This window comes from Sus scrofa, chromosome 3 (genome assembly GCF_000003025.6).
Source record: "Sus scrofa isolate TJ Tabasco breed Duroc chromosome 3, Sscrofa11.1, whole genome shotgun sequence".
In the NCBI taxonomy this organism is placed as follows: Eukaryota; Metazoa; Chordata; class Mammalia; order Artiodactyla; family Suidae; genus Sus; species Sus scrofa.
In genome coordinates this window covers 42,596,052-42,623,845 of record NC_010445.4, presented here as the reverse complement: position 1 = coordinate 42,623,845, position 27,794 = coordinate 42,596,052, and the positions used below count along the sequence as shown (strand labels likewise).

The 27,794-nt window shown below is 52.1% G+C and overlaps 1 protein-coding gene across 7 annotated transcripts; it reads right to left on the bottom strand.

The window, feature by feature from the left end:
• Positions 1,130 to 27,284, bottom strand: SUSD3 (sushi domain containing 3). Of its 7 annotated transcripts, none has more exons than XM_021088140.1 (5): positions 27,261 to 27,284; positions 9,407 to 9,595; positions 7,671 to 7,818; positions 6,578 to 6,733; positions 1,130 to 1,817 (listed from the first exon to the last, which is right to left on the bottom strand). In XM_021088140.1, the coding sequence occupies exons 2-5, from the start codon at positions 9,591 to 9,593 to the stop codon at positions 1,652 to 1,654; spliced, it is 657 nt and encodes a 218-aa protein (XP_020943799.1). In that variant the 5' UTR covers positions 9,594 to 9,595; positions 27,261 to 27,284; the 3' UTR covers positions 1,130 to 1,651. The 7 variants fall into 7 exon arrangements, with proteins under 7 accessions (XP_020943799.1, XP_020943797.1, XP_020943798.1 ...); XM_021088138.1 differs by lacking the exon at positions 27,261 to 27,284 and adding an exon at positions 23,916 to 24,050 and having other exon boundaries at positions 7,508 to 7,818; XM_021088139.1 differs by lacking the exon at positions 27,261 to 27,284 and adding an exon at positions 23,916 to 24,022.

The window sequence follows — 27,794 nt, the reverse complement described above, 5'->3', positions numbered from 1 at the left end:
ACCAGAGAGCACTCTGTACGTGCTCCCAGAAAAGCCCATTGAGTGGAGTTCCTGTCATGGCTCTGTGGTTAGTGAATCTGACTAGGAACCATGAGGTTGCGGGTTTGATCCCTGGCCTTGCTCAGTGGGTTAAGGATCCGGCATTGCCGTGAGCTGTGGTGTAGGTCGCAGACGTGGCTCAGATCTTGCGGTGCTGTGGCTCTGGCGTAGGCTGGCAGCTACAGCTCCGATTCGACCCCTAGCCTGGGAACCTCCATATGCTGCAGGAGCGGCTTAAGAAATGGCAAAAAGACAAAAAAAAAAAAAAAAAAGCCCAGTGAGGACACAGTGAGAAGGTGGCCACCTGCAAGCCAGTCAGAGTGCTTCCCAGAAAACACGGCAGCCATCACTTTGATCTAGGACTTCCAGCCTCTAGAACTATGACATGAATCTCTGTATTTTAAGCCACCCAGCCTGTGGTATTTGCTATGGAAGCGTGAGCTGACTCAGATAGGGGTTGTTTGTTTCAGCAGCACAATCTCACCCATCCCGCATGATGTAACCACAGTGGTTACTATTTCTTGAGCTAAGAAGGCAGGTGTGGGAGTGAGCCATGTGGCCTAAGGTCAGGGGGTTCAGGGGGTAGCACAACCTCCTTCAAGAATACCTGCTCTTCTCTGTCAGGCTCTCTTCCTCATGGCTGTAAGGCCTCCAGGAAGCAGGAAGGGTCAGAGGGCAAACCTCACTGAGGGTCCTCAATGGTCAGACAGTTCACACAGCAAATCTCTCTCAACTGGCCCAGGAGGGAAGTGTCATCCAACTGCCAACCCTGGGATACAGCAGCAGTGACCCAGGGTGACTTCTAAGGCCCAGAAAGGTAAGATTTGTACTGGGGATTCTCACTGTGGAAACCAGTTGCCAGGATGTGAGGTAGCCCAGGCCACCTGAGGTGGCCACCACCCCATGAGGTCTCTCCTGACACCTGGCAGCAACCCAGCCAGCCTTCTACACGAGCCAGTGCGTGCTACCAGGTGACCTCAACCACATGGGAGGGACTCCCCAGCAAACCTGGAATCCCGAGCTGTAACAAGGTTTTGTGCCACTTCACTTGAGGTTTTGTTATGTAGGGATTGAAATTCAAAGACAGTGATTTTTACTTTTTCACAGAATTGTTTATTTCATACCCCTTCCCACAACTTTACAGATAACGGATGCAGGGCCTCATCTGGGTCCCTGCTTATAGGCAGCATGCCCTATGGGGGAACACACAAGGCGGCCAGCTGTGACTGTCACCTGCTGCCACTGTCACCTGCTGCCACATCCCCACTCTGCTATGCAAAACTACGTGTGCTTAAAGTGTCCCCCAGTCTCTTCAAAGGAGCCTGGCTAGAGGGAGCCCGCAGCTGGTTCTGGGAACTCAGTAGTGGTTTCAAGGAAGCCTATCTATAAAAACTGCCACAGCTGGGATCCCCTAGGACAGGACACCCCCTGTTAGGGTCCCCAGCTTAATGCCCTGAGAGATCCCTAAACTAGGAAGCTGATTTCACTGACCAATCTTGAACTGGACACATGTTGAGATGCAAGTCGCCGGCTGGTGGGGTCCGCTGGCCCTCTTGGTGTGGAGGACAGGTTCTGGCCTCTGCCTTTGCCACCCCAGGACATAGGCTGCAGGCTATCTAAGCACTCCCATGGTGGGGGCAGGCGGGGTCTGCCCTGCGGTTGCTGTGTGCACCATCACCTGGGCGTGGGGTGAGCTGGTGGGGCCACTGAGGGTCCAGGGGTCCTTGTCCATGCCTCGGGCCATGTTGGCCAGACCTCTGGTGCCCTCGCCGAGGTCTCTGCAGGGAGAGGAGGTGTGAGCTTGGGGGAAGAGTGGAGACCCCATTGAATCCCTATTCTGCCCCCAAGCTGGGTGCCTGGGCCCTGGCTTCAGTGGGCCTGGGATAGACTGTGCCCTGAGGTGAGAAGCCCCATTTCCTCTGGCCAGAGCTGCCTTGCACCCAAGAGGCCCCTCCATTGGTGCCTCTCCTTGGGCTTCAGGCCCCTTACTTGTTGGAGGGAGACCCAAGGAGTAGCACACCCATCTGCAAGAGTTGGATGGGGCTTCCTGGGGCTTTGGAGAGGAAGGGGCTTGTTCAGGATGAGCATAAACGATGCAGCCCAAGATGCCCAGGCAGAGAAGGGACACTGAGACCCCATGGAATTCTGGAGGACACTCTCACTCTTGTCTGGCTCTCCCCTGGCAGCCTGGGACCAGGTCTCCCACCTTCTTTTTTTATTTTTCCTTGTTAGGGCCGTATCTGCCACAAATGGAAGTTCCCAGGCCAGGGGTCAAATTGGAGCTGGAGCTGCAGCTGCTGGCCTACACCACAGCCACAGAAACGCCAGCTCTGAGTCACATCAGCCGCTACACAATAGCCTGCAGCAATGCTGGATCCTTAACCCACTGAGCAAGGCCAGGGATCAATTACCTGAATTCTCATAGATACTAGTCAGATTCTTAACCCACTGAGCCACAATGGGAACTCTCGATATCCCACCTTCTATATCTTCAGTTCCTTTGTGGCCTCCCTTAGCGCTTGAGCCACAAACTAACTCATTCTCCAGGCCGAGCAGACCCTGGCCCCACCTGGCCCTGCTCCTGTCTCCCACTTACACTGGCCTCTGCTTCCTGAGGCTGCCCAGCTGCTTCCTCCCCTTAAGACACTGTCTCTCTCCTTCCCCTCCAATGCAGGTTCCCCCGGTCTGCTCACTGCAGGCATCACCTCTTCCAGGAAGCTTTCCCAGATCTCTGTTCCCACCCACACCTAATGCTCAGAAAAGCTCTAGGGAGCAGTAGAAATTAAGAATTTATCTGCTGCTTCAATGAATAAGTGAATGAACCAATTAATTATTAATAAATCCTTAGCCCACTGAGCAAGACCAGGGATCAAACCTGCATACTCGTGGATACTAGTTTGATCCTTAACCTGCTGAGCCACAATAGGAACTCCTGGACAGGTTTCTTAAAATGGGATAAAAACAGTGCCCACTCCTAAGGTTAGAGCAGGTAATATTTGGAAGAGCTTACAACACGCCTCCATACAAAGTGAGTCCTGGGAAGCATATATGAAATAAAAATGAGGCCAAGGGGGCACAACTTGCCCTACTGCAGATTTCGCCACCCAGTAGTGGAAGAACGGGGTACCTGCACCTAGTCTAGGATGGCACCTCCCGAGAGGCCACAATTCCTTCTCTAACTCATTGGGACTCTTCTCAACTGAGATACAAGACAATATGTCACAGGTCTCTAATGGGGAGGGGCTGCCACAGGGCAGGGGGCAGTGGAGAAGATTTGATACCCACCAGGGAAACATGACTTGTGAAAAGGAGACAACCCCAACATAACTGAAGCCAAAAGAAAAGTGCTTGCAGCCAATAAACAGGTAAGAATCTCTTCCACAGTGTACACTGAGCTTCTGGTGTTGATGCGAAGAAGCATCAGCAGGTGGTTCAGCAGAGCAAACTGAAAATGACTAAAACCAGCACTGCAACTGGCAAGCAAAGGTATGGAGGAAACACTTCTCAATGTTGATCAATGAAATGCTGATGAGAATCACCTTGGTAACTCATACCTGCTAAGTGAGCTATTGAAAACAAATCACTGGAGTTCCTGTCATGCCACAGTGGAAATAAACCTGACTAGTATTCATAAAGATTCGAGTTCAATCCCTGGCCCCACCCAGTGGGTTGAAGATCCCACACTGCTGTGAGCTGTGGCATATATGTGGCTGATGCAGCTTGGATCAGGCATTGCTGTGGCTGTGGTGTAGGCCGCAGTTGCAACTCTGATTTGATCCCCATCCTGGGAACTTCCATATGTTGGACGTGCAGCCCTAAAAGGAAAAGAAAACAAATCATTAACACTTGATGTAGCATGGCTGTAAAAATGGTTTAACTAGTGCCAGATTTCTGGAGAAAAAATTTGGTACTAAATATATATGGACAATTTGGCCTAAACAGGCTGTTCCTAAGATCGGCCCAAAATGTCATCTTTGGAAAGAAAAAAAAGCCCAAAAACCAGCTTAAGCACAGGCACATGTGAACCTGAGCACAGCAGCTGAAGTAATTTGGAGCGAATGGACAACCAAGGCAACACAACGACGAGTCAAGTTAGGTGGAAAGGGCTCGAGGCGGCATTTCTGCCATGGCCTAAGGTGCATGCACAGCTCAGGGAGGGATGGAGGAGTCAGCTCCTTCCTGATGGCCTGGCCGCTCCCGGAGTCAGCCAGGCCCAGCATGCTGAGTGTGGACATGGGATCAGACAGACACCTGCCATCTCCGGAGCCTCGGTTTCCTCCCATGCGCACCGGGAACAAGAGGAGAATGGATAACAATGGCTAGCACTCACTGAACCCGTACCCCGGGCCAGGTCCAGATCACTGACTCCACAGGGCTGGGCGGCAGGCACTCCATGGTTCTCACTGCACAAGGGAGGACACTGAGGCACAGTCAGCACACAGTGCGGCGTCAGACTGGGGGCAGCGCCTGGCTCCCTGGAAGCTCCTGGGGGGCGGGCTGAGGAAATGGGCAGGCCACCTCTGCTCAGCCCCCTGGGGGGACAGAGGAAGCTCCAAATGGGCTGGAACTTTGTGGGAGGAAGGAGGCCCTCAGAGAACAAAGGCAAGATCATGAGGCAGCACAGCAGAGCCCCCACCAAGGATGGACAGGAGCTCATGGGAAACAGGGGTCCAGATGACATGGGAGGACGCGGCTGCGGAGGATGGCAGATGGGGAGACCTGTTACCACACTATTCTCTCTGTTTCTATGTATTCCTGAGATTTCCCCATAATAAGGTTTTAGGCAAGAATACCCATGAATTCAGAGTGATACTGAGACAATCACAAAACAAAATTGAAGGAAAAAACAGAACTCATCTTCACTCCCCATAGGAGGAAGGACAGGATGGTAATAGAATTAAAATCATTATTCCATAACTCCCAGGATCAAAACTGACTGACTGGATCATCCCTGGACACTAAAGCCACAGGTCAGAGGTCATGGGGGCAGCAGAGTGACCCTTAGTAGAGTCGCTTCTTTGTTTTTTGTTTTTGTTTTTTTGTCTTTTTGGGGCATATGGAGGTTCCCAAACCAGGGGTCTAATCAGAGCTGTAGCTGCCAGCCTATACCATAGCTTATGGCAATGCTGGATCCTTAACCCACTGAGCAAGGCCAGGGATCAAACCCACAACCTCATGGTTCCTAGTCGGATTCGTTTCCACTGTGCTGCAACGGGAACTCCACAGAATCACTTCTTTGTTACCTGACAATGGACTCATCTCAGCCAATAACGTGCCGTCCTTGTGCCCAGAGGGGGACAGCCTGACCCATGTCTGTGATTTGTACCAGCACCACCTATGGGGCACCCGCTCCAGGAATGCTGCCCAAGTGCAGTCACAAGGGGCCGCCAGACAGTCCAGAACATAGTGTCTGTAGAAGACCACTAGCCTGGGGCCCACAAAAAACAGCACCACCGAAGATAAATATCCTGTCCCATTTAAGAAGCCCAGAGACCAGGCAGCCCTGTGATCTTAGGCCAGAGGGTGCTCACTCAAAGCTGGCAACATTGGGAGATGTTCTTTTCTTTTGCTTTTTTTTTTGGGGCCACATATGGAAATTCCCAGGCTAGGGGTCAAAATGGCTACCCACAGCCACGGCAACACAGGATCCGAGCTGCATCTGTGACCCACACCACTGCTCACAGCAACGCCAGATCCTCAACTCCCTGAGTGAGGCCAGGGATCAAACCGGCATCCTCATGGGTACTAGTCAGGTTTGTAACCCGCTGAGCCACAACAGGAACTCTTAGGAGATGTTCTAACTGTTCAGCTTAGAGAAGACTCCTTGCATTAAAAAAAATGTATGGAAAAGAAGTTCCTGTTGTAGTGCAGCAGACATGAATCTGACTAGGAACCATGAGATTTTGGGTCCAATCTCTGGCCTCACTTAGTGGGTTAAGGATCTGGCGTTGCTGTGAGCTGTGGTGTAGGTCGCAGATGCGGCTGGGATACGGCATTGCTGTGGCTGTGGAGTAGGCCGGTAACTGTAGCTCCAATTAGACCCCTAGCCTGGGAACCTCTATATGCCGTGGGTGTGGCCCTAAAAAAACAAAAACAAACAAACAAACAAACAAATATATATATGGAAGAAATGTCCTTGTATTGGTTTAGGAAAAAAAGTGTGTGTGAGTGTGTGTGGGTGTGTGTATGTGTTGAAAGAGAGACAGAAACTGAGGAGCAGGGAGGGGGATGGGAAGAGCCAGCAGGTTGTCAGGGCACCATGGAGCCCTGCTGGGTCCTGGAGAGAGAAATACCCATGTCTAGAAGCTTCCTTCTCTGGACATGGGGTGAACAAGATAGACATGGGGTGGGAGGCAGCTCTGGGCACAGGTGCTGGAAGGTCACTGGCCCTTGCCTTGGGGGTGGAGGTTGAAGCCCTGGTGAGCCTAGGCTCCCAGTGTGTGGGGACAGCGGATGCCCATGGGGTCCAGGTTCTCTGGCCAAGTCAGGTCCCGCCCTCGCCACTGTCCCACTGCCCCCTTGCCCTGCCCATGCTCACGTGGTGAAGCTGTGGTTGTCGTGCCCATGGATGGGCTGGACTCTGGGCTCCCCACTGCTGCTGCTGTTGTTGTTGTTGAGGCCCTTGAGGCCAAGGTAAGGGGCCTGTACTGTCTCCAAGTCCTCGCCTCTCAACTGGAGCCACAGCTGGGCTGCCCTGCGGAGAGACGGGGGAAGGACATTCAGATGTGTGTGCCCAGGACACCACCTGCAAGCCTCTGTGGTGAGTATTTTAGGGCCATACAGCTCCTGTCGCAATGACTCAGCTCTGCTGCTGTAGGGAAAAAGCAGTCATGGGTGATGAATCAACACCAGGAAAACTCTACTTACAAAGACAGGTGGTGGAAAGTTCTGGAGATGAATTGAGCTGATGGCAGCACAATGTTGTGTGTGTAACGAATTCCCCTGAATTGTGCACTTAAAGATGGTTAAAATGGAAATTTGGATGTAGTAAGTGTCTTACCACAATTAAAAAATACCAAAAAGGGGGGATACGTTGGAGTTCCCTGGTGGCCTAGTGGGTGGGGATTCAGCGTTGTCACTACTGTGGCTCAAGTTTGATCCCTGACCTGGGAACTTCCATATGTCACCGATGCAGCCCCCCCGCCCCCGCAACCCCCTGCGAAAAAATAAACAGAAGAAGAAGAAGGGAAAAAAGGTGTATTAAACAAAGGTGGAGGGGAGGGGGATATTCCTACTGTGGTTCAGGATCTAGGCGTTGCTGAAAAGCACAAACAAACAAACAGAAAGAAAAGAAGAAAGAAATAAAATGAAAATGGTGGATAAGCTTCAGTGAAGCAAAGTAGAGGCCAGACCCCAGGTGCAGGCCATAGTTACGGGGTTGTGTGTCCATCCTGCATGCCCCCCACACAGCAGAGTACACACTGTGCACACTCAGGCTGCAGACCAAGACAATCTCCCAGGTACTCACCGCCTGTCTTGTGAAACACCAAGCCAATGAGCCACAGTCCTCCATGCCCTTGCTGCTCTGTGAACAGCAAGATGCAAGCTCCCTGCAGCCCTGCTCCCTGATGCGCCCAGGAGGCCTGGGATGCCTGCAGAAGATGCCCCTTGGCAGTGCTGGGCCACTGTACCTGTCTGACCGCTGCTGCTCACTCTTCTTCACACATTTCATGAGGCAGCAGGTGAGGAAGGCCATGGACATGAGCAGGATAATGGCACAGCTGACGATGGAGGAGATCACGGCCACCCTGAAGCCAAAGGTCTCATAGGGTGGTATAGCTGTGAGGGAGACAAACACCAGTACTTGGGCACAGCTTGTCCAGACCAGCGGCCCAGCCTGGCCTCAGCCAGCCTGGTTCCATCGGGGAGGTGGGAGGCACTGGCAATGGAGGTGAAGGTCTGTGCAACAGTTGTAGGGTGGGGCTCTCAGGTAAGAGTGACCCCTCAAGAAGGGGGTGTTTGAACACGGTTTTGGAGGGTGTATAGGAGTTTTTGGTGGTGCACTGGGGGAAGCTCTGACAGGGAGTTCAGTGATGGTGCCCCTGGGTCCTGCCCACTGTAGCCTGGGCCCCTGAGACCAGAGAACAGCAGACAACACACGGTCTATTTTCACAATACCTCAAGTTGGTGAAACCCTTCAGGAACATATATGTTTCTCAGGTCACTTTCCAAGAAAGTGCAAAAGCAAGGAAACTGCCAGTGTTGGGGGTCAAAGAACCTTTGGCACATATTGGCTGTGTGATCAAAAACTAGCAATATGGTAAAAACTAGTTCTCTCAGGTTCTAAAGGATGTTCTGGGAAATCAAGGCCCAGGATCCTAATTTGAACAACGTTGCATATTCTCCTCTGTAGTGGACACTGATCATACTTCCCAGTCCCTAGTCCCCTGCCCTAGCTGGACACTGGCCATCCAGACTAAAGACTATATCTCACAGCTTCCTTTGCAGCTACCTGTGGTCACATGACCATATTCTGGTCAGTGGCAAAGAGGGGGGAGGAGTGTGGGACAACTTCTAGGTGACTTCCTTCCTTCCTTGCCCTGAAACTAATCTTGTAACTACTGCTGCTGTCATGTAGTTGAGGTCATGCCCAACAGAGCCATGGCATGGAAAGGGCCTGGGTCACTACCACAGGGTGCCATTCTCCCCATCCCCAGAGCCATGGACAAGAGGAAGTTCCCATAGCCCCCATTATTTTCGTAACCCACATTATCTTGAGTTTTCTATCTCTCGGAATCTAATCCTAACACTTTCCTCAGAGATTCAACCACCAAATGAATATTTTAAAGGCTCTAAGAAGTCCTGCAGCCTATGAACTTAGCCTTTCCTGAGCCATATTGACTATAGAGCCCTTTTCAATGCATAATACACATTCACAGAACATATGTAGCCTTTCTTTGGAAAATGCTATGCTGGGTATTATTCTTCAACACCCTGTATAACAAATATAACTAGAAAACCATTTCCTCCCCCAGACATCCTGGCCCCTGGTGTCCCCAGTTCTAGAATTCTTGCCACATGGAATATCCTATTAAGATTTGCCATGTGTGTATGAAAGAAGGAATGAATGAATGAACAAGCTTTCTGCTTAATAGATAAAGTGCTAGCTCAGACAGCACAAGTAACCTCTTGGAGTTGACAGGCCAAGTCGGTGGCAGAGCTAGAATCTGGAGTAGCTGCTAGAACTTGAGTCTTTACCTGCCCTGAGCTACCTGGAGCCCCAGAGACCACCAGCACTGGGAGCAGGACCCTATACAGAGGTCCATGGCACCTTCTCTGTAGACACCCATGCCATCCATGTGACAAGATCAGCACGCCCCAAGGATTGCTGCTGAGCTGGGGGTGGGTCAGGGGGAGTGGGCCTCACTCTTGCACGTGGGGGTCCCTGAAGACCACTCAGCGATGCTTCCCTTCCAGGCACAGGTGAGGAGGCCAGACCCCACCATCTGGTGGCCCGAGGGGCAGTGGAACATGATGACAGTTCCCACAGAAGTGCCGTCCCCACGAAGTACTTGGAAGGTACCCTGTGAGGGTGACTGCACTTGCACACACATGCCTAGGAGAGAAGAGAGGAGAAAAAATTTTTAAAAAAAAGAAGAGAGGAAAGACAGCATGAGGATCCTGACCTGGAGGACAGGGGCTGGGCAGGAGCCCTTGCCTAGGATAGGTGTCATTGCCCCAGTGACCACACAATGCGCTGGAGAAGGTCATGCAGCCACCCAGACAACTGGGAGTGGCATCCCCATGGCCAGGGGCCTGGGGACAAAAGTGGAGCTGAACTACATTAAGTGAACTCTAGATGTTCATGGGGGTGATCAGAGAAACACACATCTAAAGATAATAAGAGAAAAAGACAATAATTATCCAAGTGTAGCCCCAAAGGCAGAATCAAGGGGGAAGAAGGAGGGAGAGAGATGAACAGATGTGATTTCATGACAAGGAAAAAATACACTTTTGTTACTCCATAATAATTGAAAAACAAACTCAGATGAAAAAAAGTAGGAAAAGATATTTGGAAAACATAGGCCAAAGGTTCATAATTTATAAAGGGATCTTAACACATCAAAAAAAAAAGCTGAACAGGAGTTCCTGTTATGGGTGCGGCAGAAACGAATCTGACCAGTACCCATGAGGATGCGGGTTCAACCCCTGGCCTTGCTCAGTGGGTTGAGGATCCAGTGCAGCGTGTATCTGCTGTACAGGTCACAGATGTGGCTTGGATCCCACATGGCTGTGGCGGTGGCATAGGCCAGCAGCTGTAGCTCCAATTTAACCCCTGGCCTGGGAACTTCCACATGCCTCAGGTATGGCCCTTAAAAAACCCAAAAACGAACCAAAAAAAAAAAAGCTGAACATGCAAGTAAAACAGAACGGATGAATGTGTGAATAGTTATGTATCTGGCCACAGATGCATAACTATTTCCTTTGGCTAAATACTCAGAGGTATACACAACACAAAGCTCTTCATATACTTTATCAAACTCCACCTAGAAAGGTTTGGATTGGAGCTCCTGCTGTGGCACCAAGGCGGTGTCTTGGGAGCACTGGGACGCAGTGGGTTAAGGATCTGGTGTTGCTGCAGCTGCTGCTTAGGTCAAGACAGGCTTGGATCTGATCCCTGATCCCTGGTTAATGAATCCAACTAGGAACCATGAGGTTGTGGGTTCGATTCCTGGCCTTGCTCAGTGGGTTAAGGATCCAACATTGCAGTGAGCTTTGGTGTAGGTTGTAGACACGGCTTGGACCCCGAGCTGCTGTGGCTCTGGCATAGGCCAGTGTTTACACGAGGTATAAGTAGCCAACAGATGTGAGAAAATTCCTGCCTCACTGTAGCTGAAGAAACACTAACTCAAATGAGAACTAAACTTTTACTCCTCCACTTGGCAAAAAGGAAAAGGAAAAAAGACCACATGTGAAGTTAGCAAAGGTCTGGGAGCCACCTCCCTCCGTCTTGCTGGTGGGGGTGCAGATCTAAATGTTCTTTTGGCCACCCCATGGCATATGGAGTTCCTGGGCCAGGGATCAGATCCAAGCCTGTCTTGACCTAAGCAGCAGCTGCAGCAACACCAGATCCTTAACCCACTGCGTCCCAGTGCTCCCAAGACACCACCTTGGTGCCACAGCAGGAGCTCCAATCCAAACCTTTCTAGGTGGAGTTTGATAAAGTATATGAAGAGCTTTGTGTTGTGTATACCTCTGAGTATTTAGCCAAAGGAAATAGTTATGTATCTGTGGCCAGGATTTCTATACCAGGAGATTTGTTTCTGAGGTGTACACAGAGCGAGAGGTTGGAAACCACCTACATCTGCAGCTGTGGGGCTGAGTTCATCAAAGGACATGTGACATGAATGGCAGCAATGGTGTCTTAAAGTGTTACAATGATGTCCTTACATAAGGACACAGAGAGGCACTTCAGATAAAATGGCAGTCACAAGCATTTTTATACAACAGTAATAGTGACAATAGTGGGCAAATATATAGAGTTTACTGCGTGCTGGACACCGTTCCAAACGTTTTATGTGCGTTAACACATCAATCCACAAGGCACCTTCCAGGGGAAAACCATCATTTTCTTCACTTGACAGGGGAGCAAATTGAGGCATAGGATGGTTAAGTCACCTCCTGATGTCACACAGCTCCTATGCTGTAGGGCAGAGATTCAGAACCAGGCAAGGAGGCTCTGAGCCAACCTTCTCAATACACACGTGTGAGACGTCATATTTACAGTGGAGCAGAGTCCCATTGTATGGATGGCCCTGTTTGCTTCCCAGTTCCCTGGTGATGGGTGTGTGAGTTGTTTCCAGTGTCCAAGAATAAGGAATGAAGCTGCTCCAATGTTCTGGAGCATGCCTCCTGGTGCCTGAGTGCAAGGGGCTTTTCTGTAACTTTTCTGATTTTTTTTTCCCCCTAGGGCCACAACCATGGCACATGAAAGTTCCCAGGCCAGGGGTTGAATAAGAGCTATAGCTGCCAGCCTACGCCACAGCCACAGCCACAAGGGATCCGAGCTGCGTCTGGGACCTACACCACAGTTCATGGCAATGCTGGATCCTTAACCCACCAAATGAGGCCAGGGACTGAACCCGCATCCTCATGGGTACTAGTCAGGTTCATTTCCACTGCACCACAATGGGAACTCCCTTCCTTCTGCTTTTCTAACTTTTTTTTTTTTTTTAATTTTAGGGCCACACCTGCGGCATATGGAAGTTCCCAGGCTAGGGGTCAAATTGGAGCTGCAGCTGCCAGTCTACACCACAGCCACAGTAATGCCAGATCAAAGCCACATCTGCGACCTACACCATAGCTCATGGCAACACCGGATCCTTAAGCCACTGAGCAAGGCCAGGGATCAAACCCGTGTCTTCATAGATACTAGTCGGGTTTGTTGCTGCTGAGCCACAACAGGAACTCCTGGAACTTTCTGATTTTTGAGCACGGTGTAATACTAGTGCATAAAGTGGTTAGTCCCAAACAAAGGGGTGACTGGTTGTGCTGGTGGTCCGGCCCAGGCCTGTGGCAACATTGACCAGAAGCAGTGTCTGTGCCTCACAGGGGCAGGGGCCTGGTGGGAGCAATGGTGGAGGCTGGGACAGAGGCTGCACTGCTCAGGCTGAGGACCCGGTTATTGCACACCAACTTGCAAAACCCCCTCACTTGTCTTCCACGTGATGCCCCCAGCTAGAACTGTCACCCAGGCACAGATGTCCTGCTGCCCACTCAGCCTGCCACACCCAGCCGGGATCCTGCACTGGCCAACCTGCTCATTACCTGGCCTCCCCCATTCCAACCTTGATGTCAGTCACCTCCATCCTTCACTTGCTCCCAGCTCCAAACTTAGAACCTACCTGGATGCTTTTTCTCAATCCACGACCAATTCGCCAACAAACTCTGGAGGGCTCTGTTATCAAAGTATGTACCCAGGACATCCGTGGGGGAATGGAGAGGCCGCCAAAATCCACATCCACCTGAAAGCAGCCACTTAGGGGATCCACTGTGGGATGCATGGAACACCATTTCACATGGGCTATAAGGACAAGCACAAGTGGGACAGCCCAAGGGTGGTGGCTATCACTGGGGAGGGCTGCACACATGCTCCCACGCACCCTGTAATCGCACGTCCCATGTCTATGCACAAGCAGCCCTGCCAGAGGAAAGTGAGGCTCAGGGAGGTCAAGATACCCCTTCCATGGCCACGTTGGCCCTGCCTGACCTTGGGTGAGGGTGTTCATAGGGCCTCAGCTCTGCCTTCTCCCCTCGGGGAGGCTGAGGCTGCCCCAGATCCTCTCTGTGGGCAGTGACAGTGAGGGACGGTGCTTGCCTGTGGCTGGCCAAGCCACATTTAGTGCACCCACAAGCTCTGCCCAACCCAGATACTGGGCGGGGTCTCACCAGGCTGAAATGCTGGGGGGTGGGGTGTGATGTGTGAGTCTAGGGGGCCCTTTGGGTTTGTGCACTTAGCCAGGAAAAGGGGGCTGACTTCTGGAACAGTACAAACAACACTGGGCATCTAATAAGTGCTTCACTGTATTACAGCCACATGAGGAAGGCGGTCCATCTCCACCTTACAGATGGGGCAACTGAACATAGCAAGGCTGGATGACACACTGAGGGTGGCAGGGGTGCAAGCGTGCTGGGCAATGTAAATGGCATGTCTGGGAGGATTCGGGCTTCCGTGTGCAGAAGTCCAATGTTCGAGTCACACAGCAATGCAATTCTGACAGACTCTAAAAGGCCCCAATTCCTGACCTTGTGCAGTGCTCAACCATCCACAGAAAAGAGTAGGGAAAAAATTGTTACTATCTTCATTTTAACACAAGGAACCAAGCTTGGAGAGGTGGCTGACCTGCCCAACACCCACAGATAAGAGAGGGTGCCCGAAGACATGACTGACCTAGGGCTTAAGAGTCCTAATTAACAGCAGAACAAGGGAGTGTGGGTATTTGCAACACACATGCTGAGTATCCTTCCTACATAGATAGCACTTAATAAGACAAAAATCATGACCAAAAGATGGGTAAATAAGGAAACAAAAATACTGCCCCAAACCAGGGGGCAGAGCGATTAATTATGAACATTAAACAGCATTCACATCAGAAAGGAAGAAACAAAACTTCTCTATTAGATGACCTGATCAAGTATCTTCAAAACTCCTAGGAAGCTGCTAAAAAAGTCTATGGGAACCAGTAAACAGTCCAGCAAGGTTGCAGGATACAAGATCAACACACAAAAATACATTGTATTTCAGTACAGCGGCAATGAGTAAACTAAAAATGCAGGAGTTCTGGCTGTGGCTCAGTGGTTAATGAATCCAACTAGGAACCATGAGGTTTCCAATTGTACCCCTAGCCTGGGAGCCTCCATATGCCGTGGGTGTAGCCCTAGAAAAGACAAAAAGACGGAAAAAAAAAAAAAAAAAAAAAGCAATTAGGAAAACAATTCCAGGAGTTCCCTGGTGGCATAGTGCTTAAGGATTTGGTATTGTCACTGCTATGGTTTAGGTTCAATCCCTGGCCTAGGAATTTCCACGTGCTGTGGGCGTGGCCAAAAAGAAATTCCACGAATTCCCTGGAGGCACAGTGGATTGATGATCCAGTGTTGTCACTGCAGTCCACCCACTTGGGTGGTTGCTGTGGCACAGGTCCAATCCCAGGCCAAGAAACTTCTGCAGGTGTGGCCAAAAAAATAAAATTCCATTTATAAGAGCATCAAAAAGAATAAATCACTTGGGAATAAATTTAACAAAAGAAGTGTAAAACTTAAACTCTGGGGAAACCACAAAGCACTGTTGAGAGAAATTAAAGAAGACCCAAATAAAGGGAAATACATTACATGCTCATGGGTCAGACAACTTAACATGGTTAAGATAGCAATACCCCAATTCCGTTCATCTACAGATTCAACATGAACCCATTAGAGTTCCAGTGGCCACCTTTGTAGAAACGGACAAGCTGATCCTACATTTCAAATGGAAATGCAAAAGACCTAGAATAATCCAAAACAATCTTGAAAAAGAAGAACAAAGTTGGAGGACTCGTACTTCCTTATTTCAAAATTTACCACAAAGCTCCGGTGATCAAAACAGGGTTCTTCTGGCATAAAGACAGCCATATAGGCCAAGCCAAGAGCTGAGAGTCCGGAAATAAACTCACATACATAGTCAAATGATTTGCAACAAGGATGCCTAGACAATTCAATGGGAAGAGAATCGTTTTTCAACAAGTGGTGCTGGGAGAACAATACATACAATGCCAAAGAAGAAAGTTGGACCTCGGTCTTACATCATATACAAAAATTAACTTAAAATGAATCAAATACCTCAATATAAGAGAAAACTATAAAACTCTTAGAAGAAAACATAGGGGTAAATCTTCCTGACCTTGGATTAAGCAATGGCTTCTCAAAATACAAACAACAAAAGAAACAGATAAACTGGACTTCATTAAAATGAGAAAATTTGTGCTTCAAAGGATACTATCAAGAAGGTTAAGGGAGTTCCCTTGCAGCTCAGCAGGTTAAGAATCTGGCATTGCCACTGCTGTGGCTCTGGTTATAGCCCTGGGTTTGATCCCTGGCCCGGGAACTTCTGTATGCTGCAGACGGAGGCAAAAAAGAGAGGAGGCAGGCAGGCAAGAAAGAAAAGGGGAAAGACAGCCTACAGAGTGGGAGAAAATATTTGCAAATCTTCTATCTAATAAGAGATTATTTTAAGAATGTATAAATTGGGAGTTCCTGTTGGGGCTCAGCTAGTTAAGAATCTGACATAATGTCTGGGAGGATGCAGATTCTATCCCTTGCCTGGCTTAGTGGGTTAAAGCTCTGGTGTTGCCATGACCTGTGGTGTAGGTCACAGATGCAGCTTGGATCTGGAATTTCTGTGGCTGTGGCACAAGCCAGCAGGTACAGCTCTGATTCTACCACTGGCCTGGGAACTTCCACATGCCGCAGATGTGGACCTGACAAGAAAAAAGAGAGTGTATAAATTATTATTATACTGAATTATAAAAAGACAACTCGATTTATAAATGGGCAGAAGATATGAACAGTCATTTCACTAAAGACATTCCAAAGGCCACCAATAAGCACGTGAAAAGACGCTCAACATCCTTAGCTTCACACTGGAGGTACTCCTTCATATCCACCATGACAAAGACCCGATAACAGGTATACCAAGAATGTGGAGGAGTTCCTGTCATGGCTCAGTGGTTAACAAACCCAACTAGTAACCATGAGGTTGCAGGTTCGATCCCCCTCACTCAGTGGGTTAAGGATCTGGTGTTACTGTGGCTGTGGTGTAGGCCAGCAGCTACAGCTCTGATTAGACCCCTAGCTTGGGACTTCCATATGCCACAGATGTGGCCCTAAAAAAACCCAAAAAAACAAAACAAAAAAAAAACAAAAAAAGACAAGAATGTGGAGAAACTGGAGCCCTCACACACTGCAGCTGGGAATGGAAATGGGGCAGCCACTTTGCAGTTTCTCCAACAGTCACAGCGAGTATTTCCATATGATGCAGCAATGCCCCACCCGGCCATATACCCAAGGGAAAGGAGAACACATCCACAGGAAAACTTGGACACAAATGTCCACAGAAGGACTATAATAGCCAAAAAAGTAGAACCCACCTAAATGTCCATCACCTGATGAATCTAGATAAAGAAAAATGTGGTCCAGGCACACAATGGACTATTATCTGGAAATAAAAAGAAATGAAGTGGAATACCTGTCCTGGCGCAGCAGAAACAAATCTGACTGGTATCCATGAGGACACAGGTTCGATCCCTGGCCTTGCTCAGTGGTTAAGGATCTAGCGTTGCTGTGAGCTCTGGTATAGGTTGTAGATGCGGCTTGAATCCCGTGTTGCTGTGGCTGTGGCAAAGGCCAGCAGCCGTAGCTCCAATTAATTGGACCCCTAGCCTGGGAACCTCCATGTGCCGCAAGTGTGGCCCTGAAAAGCCAAAAAAAAAAAAAAAAAAAAAAAAAATGAAGCGCTGATACATGCTACAACATGGATGAACCTTCAAAACATGATGCTCAGCCCATGAAACTAGTCACCAAAACCCCACATATTGTATGATTCCATTCATATGCAATGTCTAGCACAGGCATACACAGACAGAAAGTACATCAGTAGTGGTCTAGGGCTGGGGGGAGGAGTAGTTGGGAGGTGACCTCTAAGGGATGTGGAGCCTCCTTTTGGGGTGATAAAAATCTCCTAAAATTAACTGCGGTGAGGTTTGCGCATATCTGTGAATATACTAAAAGCCATCAAGTTGTACACTTTATTCATTTATCTTTTATGGCCGCACCCACAACATATGGAAGTTCCTGGGCCAGGGACTGAATCCAAGCCACAGCTGCGACAAATACAGGATGCTTAAACCCACTGCACTGGGCTGGGGATCGAATCTGCACCTCCACAGAGACCCAAGCTGCTGCACTCAGATTCTTAACTCACTACATCACAGAGGGAACTCCAAGTTGTGCGCTTTATTTAAAAAAAAAATTTTTTTTCTTTTTATGGCCACACCTGAAGCACATGGAAGTTCCTGGGCTAGAGGTTAAATCAGAGCTGCAGCTGCCAGCCTAAGACTCAAGTCACAGCAATGCTGAGCCAGGCCAGGGATAAACCCGCATCTTTCTGGAGACTATGTAGGGTTCTTAACCTGCTTGGCCACAATGGGAACTCCTGTGCCCTTGAGATGTGTGAATTGTATGGCATGTGAATAATACCTCGATAAAGCTGTAAGAAAAATTCAGGGGATATGTATCAATTCAAAGAAATGAAAATTTAAAATTTAAGATATAACTTTTGGTTTCTTAGCTTGGTTGGGATCAAAAAGACCAGCCCACCAGGTTGGTGAACGTGTAGAGGAAGGGGCACATAACCCCTGGGGCAGAGGGCACAGCAGGGAGGACCTGGGAGGCTGTTCTGCCCTGCAGCTGCAGCAGGAGACAGGCAGATCCTTGCAGGCAGGAAGGGGTGGGGAGCCTCGGAGAAGCAGGGTGCGGAGGACATGGTACCCACCCTGTGCCCCCAATCTGGACACTTACCCTCACTGGTCTTGGGTCACCCAGTACTCAGTGGTACAGTGGGATGCCAACTGTGACTCCAGAGCACAGGTCCTTAATTAATCACCATGCTCTGTCTCCACAGGTGCCAAAGCGGGAATGAACACATGCGTGAAAGAATGCATGCATGAATGAATGAATGACCTATCAGTTGAGAGCTGTGATCAGCACTCCCCTGGAAGAATCTCTTTCCTTTTTCAGGATCCTGGACTTGGACAGATGCTGTTCTTTCAGCTAGGGAAGTGGATTGGGGGTTGGAACTGGGTAGACACAGCAGGGCAGCCACAGGGCAGCCACGTGGAGCCTTCCCCAGAGTGACTGGGCAGCAAACACTTCCCAGTCCCCAAATTAGAGCTGCCACTTCTCCATTTTTCCATGGCCAAGCACCTTCCCGTGCAGCCCTCCAGGAAGGGAGGCCCCTGTGGGGGGGGTCAGCACAGGGGAGAGCAGTGGGAGCACTTGCGGCTGTCTGCCCAGCACCCGCACCAGCACCTGGCACGTGAAAGGAGGAAGCGATGAACTTGGATCCATCCCTTAAAGATACAACTAGAACTTCATCAAAAAAGTAAGACCCCTGAAGGACGGGCAAAGAGATAGAAAATGATGTGATGAAGCAGAACTAGTGACATGTTAAGGGGTAAGATGGAGCTGGGGGTGGGGATTACGGGTGTGTGGTCATGAAGTCTTTAAACTCTGCGATTTTTTTTTTCTTTTTTGGGCCACACCTGAGGCATATGGAGGTTCCCAGGCTAGGGGCTGAATCAGAGCTGTAGCTGCCGGTCTACACCACAGCAACACGGGATCGGAACCACATCTGCAACCTACACCACAGCTCATGGCAACATCAGATCTTTAACCTACTGAGTGAGGCCAGGGATTGAACCGGCAACCTCACAGTTCCTAGTTGGATTTGTTAACCACTGAGCCACAACAGGAACTCCAACTCTGCGATATATTTGAAAAAATGTTAAGAGTGGGGAGAAATCCTCAAGTGTCACTGCTGAATTTAACTGACTGCCTGATGTGCCCTGGTGGGCCTTCCAGGCTCCGGGGCATGGCCACCCAACTCCCTACCCAGGGCCCAACCCAGACCCTATGTTACCAGCTTGGATGACCCCTGGCATGGGGAGTCACAGAGGGCAGCAGAGGCTCCAGGAAGTGAGGCAGCAGGCCAATTTTGCAGCCACACGTGTCTGGGTACAAACCACACTGACCAGCTGAGTGACCAGATTAGTGTAAATGCTGCAGCGGGCAGCCAGGTGGGGGCCGACTGAGACGATGTGCAGCTCCAGTCCCAGTCCCAGTGAGGAAACCACCACTGCTGTGGGGAGAGGGCCTGGCTGCCAACAGCCACATCCTGCGAGGCGGTTGGGTTCCGGTGTGGCAAGGACGCCCATCCTAAGACAGCAATGTGGGCTGTTTCACCAGCCCAGGGGTCACACATCTTAAAGGACAGAACGAACCCCCCTCCTCCATGAGGCCCAGAGCATGTTCTGCTTCCTGGAGCCTCATCAACGTGGGAGGGTAAGGGGTGACGCCACAGAGAGGGAACAGGCCTGACCGGCAAACTGAAGTCTTAAGGGGAAGGTTAAAGAGAATTTGGAGCACAGGCCCCGTGAAAACACGGTGGCCTAGAGCTAGGTATGCTGCAGGGCTGGGGGTAGGAGCAGCTTCCCGGAGACTCGGCATGGGGGTGCTCTTCCTCCCCAGACCTGCGCCCTTACACTCTGCATTTCCAGCCAGCCAGTACGGGCTCACACCCCTATCAGAGGCAGGGAGCCCCCGCTCCTAGCATTGCTGTATTGTTTGACCGGGTCTTCTTGTGAAAATGAAAATGAAAGGTCTGAGGAAATAACTCTGGTAAGGGGGGGGGGGGGCTTTCCCACAGCACACCCCTGCACTGGGTACCTCACAGAACCCTCTCCTCTCTGAGAGGTGGCAAGCTCAGTCCCCAGCAGTGTGAGAGCTTAGAGGCTAAGGCAGAGGAGCCAGGGGGGCCTGGTCAGCTAGGACACCACCCTCACACCCCAGCTCCTCTCCACCAGGTCCGACTCTGTGCCACCACCTCCCAGCCTCAAGTCCAGAACCTGGTTCTCACCTTGCTCAGGCTCAATTTACCAACCTGCAAAACAGGGAGACCTGCTCTCTAGGATCACAGGAGAGTGGGACCACCTGGGAGAGATCTTGAACCCAGGCTGGGAGCTCAGGAATGCCCCAGAAAAGGAGGCTCAATACCTAGTTCCTACCCCTAGAGCCCAAAGCCACAGCACTCAGGACACCTCCATCCATCACACCCACACCCTGACCAAGTCCCCTGAGAGACCATGACACCCAGAACACCTGAACTTGCCACCCCCACCCCAACTCTAAGAGGATCTCCTGCCTCCCTTCTCAGGGCTGAGCCCATTTTCCAGATGAGGAAACTAAGGCCCACAGACCTGCTGAAGGTCCCAGGTATACACTAGCAGTGCCCCCATCAGACCTTTCTATAGGACTGGTGGCAAGTAGCCCCAGTGGGACAGGAAGGTGGCACAGTGCTGAAGGCTACCAGGGCTTCAGTCTACCCACCTTCCAAGGCAATTCCGAGAAATCACCAAGGCTGGCACGTGGGCCAGTGGGCTCCAGTGACCACACGACCTAACCACTGCAAACCCAGCCTCTGCTCACACTTCTTACTGCCCTCTCCAGAGCCCTGGAGAGCCCTGGACCCTCTAGTTGGCCCCCCAAAAGCCCCTCCCCACACTTGGTGTCTAAGCAGCAAATCCCACCTCCTTCCTCCCTTGCTGAAAACCCTCACAGACACCTTACACGCCTCCTTGGCCTGGTCCCTGCAGGAGGCTACCCCCACTGCCAGCTGTCCCTTCCTTCCAGCACCGCCCAGCCCTGGTGCCCGTCCCACCTACTTGCAGCCCTACTCAGACAGTGGATGCTGTACCTCCCCCAGCCCTCCTTTGGCTGGGTCCCTGCACCCCTCAACCTTTGGTGTATTTTTCTCTCTGCACCCTTTGTGACCCCCATCTTTTTTACTAAGTACAAATAAATCTCAAAGACGAGGATAAACAACAGGAAAAACAAAGGGCGTGGATTTGTTGCAAACAAGATACAAACCAAAGGCAAACCCTACAGGCTCCCTGCACAGTGGAGAAGCAGACCCACCCAATACTCCCCATCTAATTCTCCAGCCCAGGCTTTACTCCCTCCCACTCCCTAACACACAGAGGGATGTACGGCCTGAACTGGACAGCCCGTCCTCCCAGCCTGCCTCCCCCAAGCGGCCTGGCCAGCGGGAGTGAGAACAATCCTGCTTGTTAATCTTTCAGCTGGAACCTTGGACCACAGGCCCATCCCTCCCGTCCCCCTTCATGGAGCCTCCAAGGCCCCCAAACCCTGACCTCACTGGCTGGGGCCAGGTAAATAAGTTACCTTTTATACCAGCCATGGCTGTGGACCGCAGGTACAGGAGGGAGATGGGGGAAGCAGGCCACTGGACCAGCCCACTGAGGGCCTGAGTCCCCATGGGACTGGACAGTTACTTCCTTGTTCTGAGTCTCAGTTTCCCAAAGTGGAAAGAGGAAGCCTCGGGAGGAATTTCTCAAAGAGAAATTAAAAAGGGTGATGTGTACACAGGTACTCCATGGAGAGGAGGACCCCCCAAGACCCCAGCAGTTGGGGCAGCCACATGTGGAGGCCCATGCCCTGGCTGTGTGTCCTGAGGCAGGCACAGGTGCAGAGCTACCTTGGCCAGAGTCTAGACCCGGGTCTCCCAGCGACTCCCCTGACAGCATGTCAGCTCACACCTGCGGAACACACACTCTCCTCCAGAACAGAACTAGGCTCATTCCAGCCCTGAAGAGGGCACCTCTCCAAACCTCTCGGGGAGAAGATTGAGGCTGCAGGGAGCATCCTTCATCCAGCAGCTCTGCCTCCACCCTCATGGAAGGCCAGAGCTGGCCTCAGCAGCACAGAGGCCACCCACTCCCTCTGGGCTTTGGTCTCCCCTCTGTGAAATGGGCCCAGGCTGGCTGTGTGGCCAGGCTGCAGGAATGAAGAGGATGCCCACAGAGCATGAACTCAGCCAGCCAGCAGTCCTGCTGCCCACTTCTGGGCCCTGCCTCCACAATTCTTTCAGGGACATGGGGGAGGGTCACCTTCGGCCACTGGAACCCTGATTTCCTCCTCCTGCAGGGCCGTGTTCCCAGACAATCTCCCCAATCAGGGAGTGTTGCAGCTGCTCTGGGAACAGGGCCAGGGACAAGCCAGGGCTGTAAGGGTAGCAAGAGGGCAGCCTCCCAGTTGGCCATTCAACAGAGACTTAAGGCCTTGCTCTGAGCCGGCCTCCTGCCACCTGCCCCTCACCTGGGAGATGAGGGGAGAATCCTAGGACTCTCTGGTTGAACTCTCATACCTCCTCTAGAAAAAGCAGAAAATTGCACCCATTTTACAGACTGCAGGAAAAACACTCCCCCCCCTTGTTGGGATTTAGATGGTGCCAAAGACCCCCATACCCATTACTTCACTTCCCCCCCCCAGGGAGAGGTGAACACAAAGTTCAGAGTCCAGGAGACTGGGGTCATGGGACAGAGGAGTCGGGACAACAGCATTATCCTGGAGCAGAACCCTGGCCAGATGGGTGCACTGGGCCCTCCTGGCTCCCCCTGGCCTGTCCACAAGCCTGGGGCAGGTATACACTGCCCACCACGTAGGACGTGGGGAAACTAAGGCAGAGAGAGAGACACACCCCAGGTCAGAGGAGGGGCTCCAACCCCAAATTCCCAGGAAAGGGCTCACGGGCTGGGACACCCCCCCCCCCCCAGGGCTCACATCTGGGAGGAGGCTGAGTGGCTGCTGGTCAGAAGCAGGGCTGGACAGGCCAGAGGGTAGGGACTGTCTGGACTCTGACAGTCCCTTTCTGGATTTGGAGACCCAGGAGAGTCCTCTGCAAAGGCCTTTGGTATGCAGCCAGGGCCTCCCCCTGCCTGTCCTTGGCTGACCTTGGACGCGACCCTCTACCTCTCAGTGGACACTCACCAGGCAGTGTGGCACGACTTGCACACCCACACTGTCTTCACACACAGGGGCAAAACACCACACTCACAGCTGGGCAGCAGGCCACGGGAGAGAGTCCAAGAAAATATATCCACTCGCCAGGCCAGGGGCAGGTTTCGGGTCTTAGCTCCCATAGCACCAAGCCACATGCCTCAGTTTCACCGTCTGAAAGGGTGCAGGCATCCCTCCAAGTTGGCAGGTGTCATTAAGCGTGACTGGCTGCAGCTTGGGCAGGGTGTGACCTGTGCCAGGCTGCTCCTCTCCAGGCCCAGCTTCCACCCCTGCAACTCAGCGCCTAGCCTGGGGCACCGTTGTGCAGAGACTCCTCAGGCTTGAGGGAGAGGGGACAGAGAGCACTGAAGGTCGCCTCCAGGAACATCGGGGCACAAGATCAGGGTTTGGTTATGTTTCTAAAAGGGTTCGAATTTAGCAAAGCCCATCTTGGAACCTGAGCCTCGGACGCATCTCCCATACCCGAGCAGGGCAGGAAGGTGAACCCCCTACAGAATCAACTCGAAAGTAATCGCTTAAGGTAACAACCAGCCCACCCCTCCCTCCGGAGTTACCAGACCCTCATCCCAGGCCCGGCTGCCGCGGGGACGTCAAACAGTCGCTCCCCTCTCCCAGGTTCAGTTTCTCCACCTGCGGAATGCGGCTGGAGGACCAGCCCAGGAACCCTAGCACCTGCTCGAGGCGAGGCCGGTTTCGGTTTCCCCACGTCCGTCGCCCCGAGGCGGCCCCCATCAGGAAAGGGCGCGCACCTGGGTTGGCTGGTGGCTAGACGCCGCCGCTGAGCTTCCACTCGGCTGGGGCGCCCTCGACGGAGAGGGTCGAGAAGGTTGGTCTCCGGCTGTGCGCCTCCCCGCGGCAGTCTGCCAACCCGCCACCCCCAGGGCTGTGCTCCCCGCCCCTCGGCTTCCCGGTCCGTGAAATGGGCGCAGAGCCCCGCTTGGGACCCGCGGCCTCCGCCCTCACCTGTGCGGTTCCCTGGGGCTGACGTGGCGTGGCCCAAGCGTCCCCCAGGCCTCGCCCTGCGGCGGACGGTCACTGCCACCCCGCGCATCTCTACGCCCTGCGCGGCGCTCCGCCGGACTGCCGCCCCGGGGCCAGCGGGGGCGGGGCGGCCAGGACACGCCCTCCCAGGGCTGGGGGCGGGGTCGGCCCCGTGGGAGCCCGCATCCCCGAAGGGGCATAGCAGGCTGAGCGGGAAGTTGCGCTCCAAGGCCTTGCGCAGGTGCTGCCCTCTGCCGCTGCCCCTCCGACCATCCCGGCCCCTCAAGCCAGGTCAGGTGTTCCTGTTGAGTAGCACGTGTGGACCCCGGCGGTGTCACTGTGGGTCAGGCCCTTTGTGGTGAATGTCGATGTTGTAGGTCCTCAGTGAGGGACCTCACGGTCTTGAGGGCAGGATTCAGACTCCAGAGTCTGGCCCAGGGTTCACACGGAACACACCAGGGGCACCTGCCCTCTCCTTGCTCACCGCCTCCTACCCAGCCTCTTCTGCAGAGGCCCCAGGCTGGGCGCCGCAGCCCGCCCCTTCCTCTCCCTAAGACCCCGCCCACCCCGGCGCATCACCCGCCCAGGCCCAGGCAATCGCGAGGGAGCTATAAGGCCAGATTTCCTAGCTGAGGCATCTCAGGGCAGCGCTTGACCAGGTGACGAGCGTGGCAGGGCTGGGAGAAAGCAGATGGAAGATTCTTGGGTCTATCTTGGTCTGCAGTCCTAGTCTAATGGTGGATCCTTATGTCTGTCTTAGTCTCCACCATCTAGTCTAATGGTGGATCTCTGGATCTATCTTGATCTCCGCTACTCACTGCAATGGAGAATCCCAGGGTCTGTCTTGGATCACTGAGTTTATCCACCATTAGACTAGGTTGGAGACCAAGATAGACACATGGATCCAACATTAGACTAGGTAGTGGAGACTATGACAGTAGATCCAGGGGGCCACCATTAGTAAGTAGTGGAGAGAATATAGACAGGGAGATCTACCATTAGATTAGGAGTGCAGGTTAAGATAGATCCAGGAATGCACCATTCTACTAGGAGTAGAGACAAGATAGACACAGGGACCCACCATCAGACTAGGTAGTAGAGATCAAGATAGATCCAGGGATCCCACACTGGACTGAGTAGTGGAGACCAACAAAGGCACAAGGATCCACCATTAGACTAGGAGTACATACCAAGCTAAACTCAGGGTTCCACCATTAGTCCAGGACTACAGACATCCAACATTAACCTAGGACTATAGACCAAGAGAAATCCAGGGGTTTACCCATTGGCTGAGTAGTGGAGACCAAGATAAATCCAAGATCTACAACTAGACTAGGGAGCGGAGACTAAGATGGACCCAGGGGTCCCCCATTGGACAAGCAGTGGCAGAGAGAACTGCTGGTGCGAAGGCCCTGAGATCGGAATTCTTTGAAAGCTTGAGGTCCAGGGGAATTTTAGAGTGGCCGGCTCTGAAGTGCCTGGCAGGCAGTAGCAAAGAGGTGGGTGTCTTGCGACAGTGGAGCAGGGTTCCAGCAAGGCCAGCCCCTCTCCACCTCTGCTTTCTTAGCCTGGTAGAAACTGATGTTCAGTGTGACATAGAAAGGCCCTCCCCCTTCTGGGTCAGAGTCATGTTCACTCCGTAATATCTAATTGCCACTTCAGCCTTGTGGGTCACACATGATGACTTTCTTCATTTTCCTTGATATGAACCAAGCATGTGTGTCCCAACTGCCACATCAGCAGGCCAGGTGAGTTCATAGAGCCCACTGTGATCAGCCCCCCTTCACACCAGGACTTTTGTGCACACCACTGTACCCCAGACAGCTGCCTGCCTGTAGGTACACGCGCAGGGCTGGGAAGAGAGGTCTGGGGCGGCCCTTGAAATTATAGCATAGAGCTGGTGGGAGCTGTCTGCGGGCTGCCTACACCACCTTGCTCCACCCAGGCCTGGCCGGATTTGGATGTGTGTGCTTCCTGGGCCTGTGGCAACAAGATACCACAGACTAGGTGCCTCAGGACAGCAGAAAAGTGTTGTCTCAGGGTTCTGGAGGCCAGATGCTTTCTTTAATCTTTCACGTTTCTTTAATCTGAGATTAAAGTTGTGGTAGAGTTGTGCTCCCTCCGAAAGCACTAGAAGGTGTCTGTTCCAGGCCCCTCCCCAGTTTCTGATGGTTCTTTAGTTTCTGGCAGCCTCATTCCAGTTTTCACACAGCTGTTTTATCCCTTTGTGCATATCTGTCTCTGTGTCCAAATTTCCCTTTTTATAAGGATGCCAGTCCTATTGGAATAGGGCCACCCTCGTGACCTCATTTTACCTTGAGTGCCTCTGGAAAGACCCATTTCAAAAGAAGGTCCTGTTCTGAGGTACCAGGGTTAGAACTTAATCATATGAATTTGGGGGAGGACAGAGTTCAGCCCACAATAGCCTATAACCTACCGAGAGCAAACAGCACAGTTCCTTGGCCATCTGTGACATGGTTACATGTTCTGGGTACTCAAGCATGTTAGTGCTGGCCTCCATTTGTACCGTTAAGGAACTAGGAGTGGCTTGAGACTTCTGTCACTTACTTCGGGAAACTGTACACCTTGTCATGGCTCAGAACACCCACTCGTGCCAAAGGCATGTTCAGAAGCAGTAGAGGCACTGGGCTTAGTTCTGGAGGTGGACCTTGGCCAGTTTGAACCTGGGTCTGGGCCACCTCATCTGCCGTTTTTGGGGCTTCCTGGAATGGCATGATCCTGGAGACTACCAGCAAGCCGACCACAGGCAGGGAGGAAAACTGAGGCCTGGGAGGGAAAGGCACTTAGCCCACCACAGAGGCAGACTGTCTGCGCTGCCACCTCGCCCTCTAGCATGTCAGGGATCATGGTCTGATGGGCATCCTGTGCCTGAGCCTTAATAGTCTCATTGGAGGGACAGAAATGATCCTGCCACCCTCCCAAGGTGAGGGAGACTGTGACATGATCAAGGATGGAGCACTGCCTGAAAGCTGTGCTACAAAAGCCCTGCCAGTGTTGGGACTTGCCACCACCCTCTACCTGCCCCCAGCTCTCCGAGTCCTGGCCCAGACTGGGAACGGTGCCACTGTCATGCCAGGCTGGTGTCTCCTTACCCTCAGGCCTTGGCTGCCTTCTTCAGGAGCTCTCCCTGATGTTCCGCCTGGACTGAGTCATTCCACACTGTGTGACCTCAAGGCCTGTGAAGCAGAGAGGACAAATGGCTTCCCTGGTGGAGGCAGCGTGTGGGCAGCTGGTGAAGAGGCAAGTAGAACCCAGCAGAGATGCCTGAGGAACTGACCCAAGCCTTGGCCTTTCTGCCCCCCGCCCCAGTACCTGCTCCCCATCTTGGCTTGTAATTGGGAGCAACACACAATATCCTCCAACAAATGTTTGTTGAATGAATGAACTGGCAGGAAGCAACTGGGGAGGCTGGGGATGGGAGGGGGGTCTGAGAGCTCTGGGTGTCAGTGTTCTACCCTGTGAAATGGGCTTACACACACATGCTGCCAGAGATTTCCAGGGGAAGATGAAGATCTGGACGGGGGTGGGGGTGGGGTCTCCTCTGTCCTCAGGGCTTAGTTGGAGTGTTGCCTGTCCCACAGAGCCTTCCTCAACCTCATTCACCTGACACAGCATCCACAGGCGAT